General features: G+C 42.6%; 1 protein-coding gene across 1 annotated transcript in view; it reads left to right on the top strand.

Moving 5' to 3' along the window:
* TGM6 (transglutaminase 6) overlaps window positions 1–9,926 on the top strand; it is a gene marked incomplete at both ends in the record, with an annotated part of 48,051 nt that extends 38,125 nt beyond the window's left edge. The window contains 1 exon segment of the mRNA XM_079719074.1: window positions 9,424–9,926. Within this exon segment, the coding sequence (XP_079575200.1) occupies window positions 9,424–9,926 (503 nt within the window).
* Window positions 9,927–12,370: the final 2,444 nt, after the last annotated feature.

The following is a 12,370-nucleotide window of genomic DNA, read 5'->3' as shown; positions in this document are numbered from 1 at the left end:
CCATGTGTTTATTTTTGTCTTTATTTCCATTTCTCTAGGAGGTGGGTCAAAAAGGATCTTGCTGTGATTTATGTCATAGAGTGTTCTGCCTACGTTTTCCTCTAAGAGTTTGATAGTGTCTGGCCTTACATTTAAGTCTTTAATCCATTTTGAGCTTATTTTTGTGTATGGTGTTAGGGAGTGATCTAATCTCATACTTTTACATGTCCCTATCCAGTTTTCACAGCACCACTTATTGAAGAGACTGTCCTTTCTCCACTGTACATTCCTGCCTCCTTTATCAAAGATAAGGTGACCATATGTCCGTGGGTTTATCTCTGGGCTTTCTATCCTGTTCCATTGATCTATCTTTCTGTTTTTGTGCCAGTACCACACTGTCTTGATTACTGTAGCTTTGTAGTATAGTCTGAAGCCAGGGAGCCTGATTCCTCCAGCTCCATTTTTCGTTCTCAAGATTGCTTTTGCTATTCGGGGTCTTTTGTGTTTCCATACAAATTTTGAAATTTTTTGCTCTAGTTCTGTGAAAAATGCCAGTGGTAGTTTGATAGGGATTGCATTGAATCTGTAGATTGCTTTGGGTACTAGAGTCATTTTCACAATGTTGATTCTTCCAATCCAAGAACATGGTACATCTCTCCATCTATTTGTATCATCTTTAATTTCTTTCATCAGTGTCTTATAATTTTCTGCATACAGGTCTTTTGTCTCCTTAGGTAGGTTTATTCCTAGATAGTTTATTCTTTTTGTTGCAATGGTAAATGGGAGTGTTTCCTTGATTTCACTTTCAGATTTTTCATCATTAGTATATAGGAATGCCACAGATTTCTGTGCATTAATTTTGTATCCTGAAACTTTACCAAATTCATTGATTAGCTCTAGTAGTTTTCTGGTAGCATCTTTAGGATTCTCTATGTATAGCATCATGTCATCTGCAAACAGTGACAGCTTTACTTCTTCTTTTCCGATTTGGATTCCTTTTATTTCCTTTTCTTCTCTGATTGCTGTGGCTAAAACTTCCAAAACTATGTTGAATAAGAGTGGTGAGAGTGGGCAACCTTGTCTTGTTCCTGATCTTAGTGGAAATGGTTTCAGTTTTTCACCATTGAGGACGATGCTGGCTGTGGGTTTGTCATATATGGCCTTTATTATGTTGAGGAAAGTTCCCTCTATGCCTACTTTCTGCAGGGTTTTTATCATAAATGGGTGCTGAATTTTGTCGAAACCTTTCTCTGCATCTATTGAGATGATCATATGGTTTTTCTCCTTCAATTTGTTAATGTGGTGTATCACATTGATTGATTTGCGTATATTGAAGAATCCTTGCATTCCTGGAATAAACCCCACTTGATCATGGTGTATGATCCTTTTAATGTGCTGTTGGATTCTGTTTGCTAGTATTTTGTTGAGGATTTTTGCATCTATGTTCATCAGTGATATTGGCCTGTAGTTTTCTTTCTTTGTGACATCCTTGCCTGGTTTTGGTATCAAGGTGATGGTGGCCTCGTAGAATGAGTTTGGGAGTGTTCCTCCCTCTGCTATATTTTGGAAGAGTTTGAGAAGGATAGGTGTTAGCTCTTCTCTAAATGCTTGATAGAATTCGCCTGTGAAGCCATCTGGTCCTGGGCTTTTGTTTGTTGGAAGAATTTTTATCACAGTTTCAATTTCAGTGCTTGTGATTGGTCTGTTCATATTTTCTATTTCTTCCTGATTCAGTCTTGGCAGGTTGTGCATTTCTAAGAATTTGTCCATTTCTTCCAGGTTGTCCATTTTATTGGCATAGAGTTGCTTATAGTAATCTCTCATGATCTTTTGTATTTCTGCAGTGTCAGTTGTTACTTCTCCTTTTTTATTTCTAATTCTATTGATTTGAGTCTTCTCCCTTCTTTTCTTGATGAGTCTGGCTAATGGTTTATCAATTTTGTTTATCTTCTCAAAGAACCAGCTTTTAGTTTTATTGATCTTTGCTATCGTTTCCTTCATTTCTTTTTCATTTATTTCTGATCTGATTTTTATGATTTCTTTCCTTCTGCTAACTTTGGGATGTTTTTGTTCTTCTTTCTCTAATTGCTTTAGGTGCAAGGTTAGGTTGTTTATTCGAGATGTTTCCTGTTTCTTAAGGTGGGATTGTATTGCTATAAACTTCCCTCTTAGAACTGCTTTTGCTGCATCCCATAGGTTTTGGGTCGTCGTGTCTCCATTGTCATTTGTTTCTAGGTATTTTTTAATTTCCTCTTTGATTTCTTCAGTGATCACTTCGTTATTAAGTAGTGTATTGTTTAGCCTCCATGTGTTTGTATTTTTTACAGCTCTTTTCCTGTAATTGATATCTAGTCTCATAGCACTGTGGTCGGAAAAGATACTTGATACAATTTCAATTTTCTTAAATTTACCAAGGCTTGATTTGTGACCCAAGATATGATCTATCCTGGAGAATGTTCCATGAGCACTTGAGAAAATGTGTATTCTGTTGTTTTTGGATGGAATGTCCTATAAATATCAATTAAGTCCATCTTGTTTAATGTATCATTTAAAGTTTGTGTTTCCTTATTTATTTTCATTTTGGATGATCTGTCCATTGGTGAAAGTGGGGTGTTAAAGTCCCCTACTATGATTGTGTTACTGTCGATTTCTCCTTTTATGGCTGTTAGTATTTGCCTTATGTATTGAGGTGTTCCTATGTTTGGTGCATAAATATTTACAATTGTTATATCTTCTTCTTGGATCGACCCCTTGATCATTATGTAGTGTCCTTCTTTGTCTCTTCTAGTAGTCTTTATTTTAAAGTCTATTTTGTCTGATATGAGAATTGCTACTCCAGCTTTCTTTTGGTTTCCATTTGCATGGAATATCTTTTTCCATCCCCTTACTTTCAGTCTGTATGTGTCTCTAGGTCTGAAGTGGGTCTCTTGTAGACAGCATATATATGGGTCTTGTTTTTGTATCCATTCAGCCAATCTGTGTCTTTTGGTGGGAGCATTTAGTCCATTTACATTTAAGGTAATTATCGATATGTATGTTCCTATTCCCATTTTCTTAATTGTTTTGGGTTCGTTATTGTAGCTCTTTTCCTTCTGTTGTGTTTCTTGCCTAGAGAAGTTCCTTTAGCATTTGTTGTAAAGCTGGTTTGGTGGTGCTGAACTCTCTCAGCTTTTGCTTGTCTGTAAACGTTTTAATTTCTCCATCAAATCTGAATGAGATCCTTGCTGGGTAGAGTAATCTTGGTTGCAGGTTTCTGTCCTTCCTCACTTTAAGTATGTCCTGCCACTCCCTTCTGGCTTGTAGAGTTTCTGCTGAGAGATCAGCTGTTAACCTGATGGGGATTCCCTTGTGTGTTATTTGTTGTTTTTCCCTTGCTGCTTTTAATATGATTTCTTTGTGTTTAATTTTTGACAGTTTGATTAATATGTGTCTTGGCGTATTTCTCCTTGGATTTATTCTGTACGGGACTCTCTGTGCCTCCTGGACTTGATTAACTATTTCCTTTCCCATATTAGGGAAGTTTTCAACTATAATCTCTTCAAATATTTTCTCAGTCCCTTTCTTTTTCTCTTCTTCTTCTGGAACCCCTATAATTCGAATGTTGGTGCGTTTAATGTTGTCCCAGAGGTCTCTGAGACTGTCCTCTGTTCTTTTCATTCTTTTTTCTTTATTTTGCTCTGCAGCAGTTATTTCCATTATTTTATCTTCCACCTCACTTATCCGTTCTTCTGCCTCAGTTATTCTGCTATTGATCCCATCTAGAGTATTTTTTATTTCATTTATTGTGTTTTTAATCGATGCTTGATTCATCTTTAGTTCTTCTAGGTCCTTGTTAACTGTTTCTTGCATTTTGTCTATTCTATTTCCAAGATTTGGGATCTGGGAAATAGAATCTTGGATCATCTTTACCATCATTATTCTGAATTCTTTTTCAGGTAAACTGCCTATTACCTCTTCATTTGTTAGGTCTGGTGGGTTTTTATCTTGCTCCTTCTCCTGCTGTGTGTTTTTCTGTCTTCTCATTTTGCTTATGTTACTGTGTTTGGGGTCTCCTTTTTGCAGGCTGCAGGTTTGTAGTTCCCGTTGTTTTTGGTGTCTGTCCCCAGTGGCTAAGGTTGGTTTAGTGGGTTGTGTAGGCTTCCTGGTGGAGGGGACTAGTGCCTGCGTTCTGGTGGATGAGGCTGGATCTTGTCTTTCTGGTGGGCAGGTCCACGTCTGGTGGTGTGTTTTGGGGTGTCTGCGGACTTTTTATGATTTTAGGCCACCTCTCTGCTAATGGGTGGCGTTGTGTTCCTGTCTTGCTAGTTGTTTGGCATAGGATGTCCAGCACTGTAGCTTGCTGGTCGTTGAGTGAAGCTGGGTGCTGGTGTTGAGATGGAGATCTCTGGAAGATTTTCGCCATTTGATATTATGTGGAGCTGGGAGGTCTCTTGTGGACCAGTGTCCTGAGGTTGGCTCTCCCACCTCAGAGGCACAGCACTGACTCCTGGCTCCTCAATTTGGGATGATTTGTTGTCTATTCATGTATTCCACAGATGCAGGGTACATCAAGTTGATTGTGGAGGTTTAATCCGCTGCTTCTGAGGCTGCTGGGAGAGGTTTCCCTTTCTCTTCTTTGTTCTCACAGCTCCTGGGTCTCAGCTTTGGATTTGGCCCCGCCTCTGCGTGTAGGTCGCCGGAGGGCGTCTGTTCTTCGCTCAGACAGGACAGGGTTAAAGGAGCAGCCTCTTCGGGGACTCTGGCTCACTCAGGCCGGGCGGGAGGGAGGGGCACAGAGTGCGGGGCGAGCCTGCAGCGGCAGAGGTCGGCGTGACGTTGCACCAGCCCGAGGCGCGCCGTGCGTTCTCCCAGGGAAGCCGCCCCTGGATCCCGGGACCCCGGCAGTGGCGGGCTGCACAGGCTCCCGGAAGGGCGGTGCGGACAGTGACCTGCGCTCGCACACAGGCTTCTTGGCGGCGGCAGCAGCAGCCCCAGCGTCCCACGCCCGTCACTGGGCTCCGCGCTTTCAGTCGTGACTCGCGCCCGTCTGTGGAGCCCCTTTAAGCAGCGCTCTTAATCCCCTCTCCTCGCGCACCAGGAAACCAAGAGGGAAGAAAAAGTCTCTTGCCTCTTCGGCAGCTCCAGAGTTTTCCCGGACTCCCTTCCGGCTAGCTGTGGCACATTAGCCCCCTTCAGGCTGAGTTCTCGCCGCCAGCCCCAGTCCTCTCCCTGCGCTCTGACTGAAGCCCGAGCCTCAGCTTCCAGCGCTGCCTGCCCCGGCGGGCGAGCAGACAAGCCTCTCGGGCTGGTGAGTGCCGCTCGGCACCGATCCTCTGTGCGGGAATCTCTCCGCTTTGCCCTACCCAGGTATGTGGGGAGTTTCTTGCCTTTTGGGAGGTCTGGGGTCTTCTGCCAGCGTTCAGTAGGTGTTCTGTAGGAGTTGTTCCACGTGTAGCTGTATTTCTGGTGTATCCGTGCGGAGGAAGGTGATCTCCACGTCTTACTCTTCCGCCATCTTACCCGGAAGCCTGGGTCTACTCTACCATAATGTTTTAAAAAACAGAAAGAAGAAAAAATAAAGTAAAAGAAAGAAAAGGAAGGAAGGGGAGAGGGGCGAGGGAAAGTAAAGAAACAAGAATTTCCAGATTTGCAAGGAAGAGGTAAAACTATCTCTATTTGCACATGATATGATCTTGTATATATAAAATCCTAAGGAATCCACTAAAAGTTATTAGAGCCAATAAATGAGTTCAGAAAAATTGTAGAACACAAGATCAATTTTTAAAAATTAATTGTATTTCAGGACACTAGCAATGTATAATCTGAAAATGAAATTAAGAAAACAAATTCATTTACAATAGCATCAAAAATAATAAAATACTTAACAATAAATTTAACAAAAGAAGAGCAAGACTAGTACACTGAAAACTACAAAACATTGTTGAAAGAAATTAAAGACTTCAATAAATGGACAGACATCCCATTTTCATGGATTGAAAGACTTTATTTTTTTAAGGTGGCAATGCCCCAAAATTGACCTACAGAATCCATGAAACCCCTATCAAAGTTCCAGCTAAGTTTTTTCCAAAATTGAAAAGCTGTTCCTAAAATTCACTTGGAAATTCGAGGGACCCAGAATAGCCAAAACAATCTTGCAAAAGAAGAACAAAGTTGGAGGGCTCAAACTTCCCAAATTCAAAACTTACTATAAATATACAATAACCCAGATAGTGTGATACTGGCATAAGAATAGACATATAGATCAATGAAATAGAATCAGGAGTCCAGAAAAAAACTCTTAAAATTATGTTTAATTGATTTTGACAAGGGTGCCAAGACAATTCAGTGGGGAAAGAATGAGAATAGTCTTTTCAACAGATGGTGCTGGGACCACTAGTTATCCACATGCACAGAATAAAATGGGCCTCCTATATCACACAGTACACAAAAATTAACTCAAATGGCTCATTGACCTATATCGAAGAGCTAAAATTACAAGTTTTAGAAGAAAACAGGAGTTAATCTTCATGAGCTTGAGTTAAACAGAAGCTTTTTGGATATGACATCAAGAGCATAAATGACAGAAGAAAAAATTGATAAATCGGACTTCATCAAAATTAAAATCTTGTACTACAAATGATACCATCAAGAAAGAAGAAAAGCCTACAGAACAGAAAATATTTGCAAATCATGTATCTAATAAGGGACTTGTATCCATAATATATAAATAATTCTTATAGCTCAATAATAAATAGATAAATAACCCAATTTTTAAATGGGCAAAGGATTTGAAAGACCTTTCTCCAAGGACAATATACAAATGACCAATAAACATGAAAAGGTGCTTAGCATCATTAATCATCAGGGAAATGCAAATCAAAACCACAACAACATACAACTTCATATCCACTAGAACTGCTATAATCAAAAAGACAGACCATAAGAGTTGGTGAGATTGTGGAGCAATTGGAACACTTGTACATTGCTGGTGGGAATGTAAAATGGTACAAGCACTTTGGAAAACAGTTTGACACTTTCTCACAATGTTAAACACAGAGTTAACATAACAACCTAGCAGATGCACTTCTAGGTATACACCCCAAAGAAATGAAAACAAACATCCACCCAAAAACTTGTACATGAACCTTCATAGCAGCATTATTCAAAATAGCTAGAGTGGAAGCAACCCTAACATCCGTCAGTGGATAAATAAAATGTGGTCTGTCCATATAATGGAGTATTATTCAGCAATAAAGAGGAATCAAGTACCGATGTATGCTACAACATGGATGAACCCTAAAAATATTATGTAAATTAAAAAAAAGCCAGTCGCAAAGGACCACACATTGTATGATTCTCTTTATATGAAATGCCCAGAATAGGCAAATTAGAAATTAAACTAACAGTTGCCTAGGGCTAGGGGTGGGGCAGGGAGGAACAGGAAGTGACTGCTAATGGTTACAGAGTTTCTTTGGGGTGACAGAAATTGTTCTGAAATTAGATTGTGGTGATGAGTGCACGACTCTGTGAATGTACTAAAAGACATTGGCTTGTAACCTTTAAACCGGTGGATTGCTTGTTATGGAATTAACGTATATCTGAATAAAGCTGTTTTTAAAAATCAGGTGGCCAGAGAAGCCCTCCCTGAGAAACTGACTTTAGAAGTTTTGGCAGGGAAATGAAACATTTTCTTAGTAAAAATATATTATGGGGCTTCCCTGGTGGCGCAGTGGTTGAGAGTCCGCCTGCCGATGCAGGGGACGTGCGTTCGTGCCCCGGTCTGGGAAGATCCCACATGCCGCGGAGCGGCTGGGCCCGTAAGCCATGGCCGCTGAGCCTGCGCGTCCGGAGCCTGTGCTCCGCAACGGGAGACGCCACAACAGTGAGAGGCCCACGTACAGCAACAAAAAAAAAAAAAAAAAAAAAAAAAAAAAAAAAAAAAAAAAAATATTATGAGTACATTATGGAATAGAATGAAAATTCACATACATTTTAATAATAAAACATGACATGTTAAAGAACCTTTAGGTCCACATGTGTCCCTTCAAGCCCAGGTCACACAGTAGAGAGGTACTTGGGAGAACGTTTGAGAAGGAGCACAGCACAGGGTTCAAGGAGGGAATCAGAACTATCAGAGTTGGATCTTGGAAGGATCAGTGTGGAAAAAGGACTAGAGTGGGCATGCAGCCCACGTCCTCAGGAAGAGAGGGGCATTCTTGAGCACTGTGCTTGGGGCCTAGCCTTTGCACCTCTTGTCCTCACTTCATAGGTGGGAAGCTGAGACTTGGAGGGACTGGGTAATGATAATAGTAAAAAAAAAAAAAGTCCACAGTCACCTGATGGCAAACTGATCTGATGGTGAGACGTTTTGTACAGTGGTCTGAGGGGGAAAGAATGATGGGAGAAGGGGGCAGATTCCAGAGATCAATGAGAATGCTTGGCAGAACTTGCTGTCTGATCAGCTGTGAGTGGTAAAGATGAGGGAAGAGTCAAGGACACATCCAGTTTCCAGTTTGTACATTGGATGAACGGTGGGTGAATGGTGGAGCTGTTTGCTGAAATGGGGAATGCTGCCAGGCAGAAGATGGCATGCCTGGTTGGGCTGGAGGCACCTGTGGAACATCCTGGGGGTGAGGTGGGGGCTGTCAGGTTGTGTATTGATCTGGAGATCAAAAAAGAGAGAGAGAGGTCTGTGCTAGCAACAGGGTAAGTGGGTGATCAGGGTTCCTAAACTCACATGTCTTCAGGAGCTTGCAGATGGCATGCCATGAGTGCAGCAGGCCTGTGGGAGAATTACAGGTGGAGATCATGGAGAACCAGCAAGTACACTCCCTTCCAGAGAGAGCACCCCTTACTCAGCTCTAGACCATAACTGCCAGGTAGAGAGAGTGGGAAGGGAGCATGATTAAGAACATGGAAGTTGGAGACAGACTGCCTGGGTTCAAATTCCAGCTCCCTTACAAGTTGCTTTACTTCTCTATGCCTTGGGTTCCTTATCTGTAAAATGGGGATGATAATATAGTACCTTCCTCCTAGGCAAAATATATATATGTGTGTGTGTGTGTGTGTGTGTGTATATATACATATGTGTGTGTATCACCTAGAACTACAGTGCCTGGCATATAGCAAGTCTACAAAAGTGTCAGCTATCATTATCATATGAGACTTCAGATACAGCTGTCAGAGGGGCTACAAATCTATAATGTTATGTGAAATTTACTAACCTGAAGTTGTTGGCAACTGATTAAAATTTTATTTAAATAGTCCAGAATCAAACACAATGCATATGGATGAGGTCTGCATATGGCTCTTGAGTTTCCAATTTGAGACCTCCGACAGCCATGGTAAATTAAAGTGGGGATGAGGGGTGGTTTTACCTAGAGAAAACGGAAAATGAGAAGAGCTGGCCCTGGGACAGGTGGCAGAGGAGAGAATGCCTGCCTCATGATGTCCGATGCCCTGCAGGATCCCAGAAGGAGAGACAGGTGTACAGCAAGACCATGAAGAAGCTGTTAAGAGTGGAAGCCTCTGGAAGGAGGGCCCAGGTCCACAGTGTGGGCAGCCATGGTCTCTGGCATGATGACCTCTTGGAGCCTGCCACTAAGCCCAGCATCACTGGAAAGTTCAAGGTGCTGGAGCTGCTCGTGCTGGGCCATGACCTGAGGCTGGTCCTTTGCTTGGCTAACCTCACATCCCAGGTCCAGTGGGTCCAAGTCAACATGAGTGGTGCCACCATACTTTACACCCACAAGCCAGTGGCAGAGATCCTGCACGAATCCCATGCAGTGAAGCTGGGGCCAGAAGAAGATAAGAACATCACAGCTGGGTGGGACCTGGTTGGCCCAGCTCCTTTTCCAGGAGGGTTGGGGTTGGGGGCAGACTTCCCAGCATCCTACATTCATTCCCAGGAAAGAAAGGGATATTTCTGGGCATTTGCAGATGAGAAAACTGAGGTTCAGAGGGGCTGAATAATGAAGATAGTAATAAAAGTACACAATCATCTAGTGGCAAACATATAATGGTCAGGTGATCCCACTTAGTATGAATATTTACACACTGAATAAATACCTGCTGGGAGCATTTCATAGTATGTGGAATATGCTTTGTGTTACCTTTCTTTTTTTTTTTTTTTTTTGTGGTACGTGGGCCTCTCACTGTTGTGGCCTCTCCCGTTGCAGAGCACAGGCTCCGGATGCGCAGGCTCAGTGGCCATGGCTCACAGGCCCAGCCGCTCTGCGGCATGTGGGATCTTCCCGGACCGGGGTACGAACCCGTGTCCCCTACATTGGCAGGCGGACTCTCAACCACTGCGCCACCAGGGAAGCACCTCCTGTGTTACCTTTCTAAAATCCAACAAATTTCAGAGCTCATCTGGCTCCAGGTGTTTGGTATGAGAGGAATGGACGAGTAAGAGATGTTTATTAAGTGCCTACATGTGCCAGGCCCTGTCCCAAGCATTCTGCAGGCATCAGCTACAACCCACAACCACCCTCAATCCTCTCCCCTCCCCTTTCCTCCCATATTCTTCCTCTGTCCCTCTCTCTCTCTCTCCCCTGCCCCACCAGCACATACATTCTGAAGGATTCAATTAAACAAAGACACTGTTCCTCTGACCCAGTTTCAGCTAAGTGAAACCTTGTGTGTTTTGACAGGATGTAAAAATATGTGAAGGAGGTGTCACATATTTTTTGCTTTTCTGTCACTTATTTTTCACAAAATAACACTTCACAAGGAAATGCTAATTAACATACACTTTCTCCTGGCTTTTTTCATATTAAAAGTAATACAGCTATGTAGGGGAAAGCAGGAGCAAGATGGCAGAGTAGATGGACGTGCGCTCACTCCTTCTTGTGAATCATAACTAACTGCTGAACAGTCATGGACAGGAAGACACCGACACTCACCAAAAAACATACCCCACATCCAAAGACAAAGGAGAAGCCACAGTGAGACAGTAGGAGGGGAGCAATCACAATAAAATCAAATCCCGTAACTGCTGGGTGGGTGACTCACAAGCTGGAGAACACTTATACCAGGGAAGTCCACCCACTGAAGTGAAGGTTCTGAGCCCCACATCAGGCTTCCCAACCTGGGGGTCTAGCAACAGGAGGAGGAAACCCTAGAGAATCAGACTTTGAAGGCTAGCGAGATTTGATTGCAGGACTTTGACAGGACTAGGGGAAACAGAGACTCCACTCTTGGAGGGCACACACAAAGTAATGGTCACATCAGGACGCAGGGGAAGGAGCAGTGACCCCATAGGAGACTGAACCAGACCTACCTGCTAGTGTTGGAGGGTCTCCTGCAGAGGCAGAGGATGGCTGTGGCTTACTGTGAGGACAAGGACACTGGCAGAAGAACATCTGGGAAGTACTCCTTGGTGTGAGCCCTCCCAGAGTCCGCCATTAGCCCCACCAAAGAGCCCGGGTAGGCTCCTGTGTTGGGTTGCCTCCGGCCAAACAACCAAAAGGGAAGGAACCCAGCCCCACCCATCAGCAGACAAGAGGATGAAAGTTTTACTGAGTTCTGCCTACCAGAGCAATACCCAGCTCTATCCACCACCAGTCCCTCCCATCAGGAAAATTGCCCAAGCCTCTTAGATAGCCTCATCCACCAGAAGGCAGACAGCAGAAGCAGGAAGAACTACAATCCCTCAGACTGTGGAACAAAAACCACATTCACAGAAAGATAGACAAGATGAAAAGACAGAGGGCTATGTACCAGATGAAGGAACAAGATAAAACCCCAGAAAAACAACTGAATGAAATGGAGATAGCCAACCTTCCAGAAAAAGAATTCAGAATAATGATAGTGAAGATGATCCAGGACCTCAGAAAAAGAATGGAGGCAGAGATCGAGAAGATGTAAGAAAAGTTTAACAAAGACCTAGAAGAATTAAAGAACAAATACATAGAAGAATTAAAGAACAAACAAACAGAGATGAATGATACAATAACTGAAATGAAAAATACACTACAAGGAAACAATAGCAGAATAACTGAGGCAGAAGAACGGATAAGTGACCTGGAAGACAGAATGGTGGAGTACACTGCCATGGAACAGAATAAAGAAAAAAGAATGAAAAGAAATGAAGACAGCCTAAGAGACCTCTGGGACAACATTAAATGCAACAACATTTGCATTATAGGGGTCCCAGAAGGAGAAGAGAGAGAAAGGACCCAAGAAAATATTTGAAAAGATTATAGTCAAACACTTCCCTAATGGTAAAGGAAATAGCCACCAAAGTCCAGGAAGCACAGAGAGTCCCAGGCAGGAAAAACCCAGGAGAAACACGCCAAGACACATAGTAATCAAACTGCAAAAGTTAAAGACAAAGAAAAATTATTGAAAGCAACAAGGGAAAAATGACAAGTAACATACAAGGGAACTCCCATGAGATGAACAGCTGATT

This window comes from Hyperoodon ampullatus, assembly GCF_949752795.1.
Source record: "Hyperoodon ampullatus genome assembly, chromosome: 14".
Lineage (NCBI taxonomy): Eukaryota > Metazoa > Chordata > Mammalia > Artiodactyla > Ziphiidae > Hyperoodon > Hyperoodon ampullatus.
Note: the sequence above shows the minus strand (reverse complement) of the source record. Positions and strands in the feature narration are given on the sequence as shown.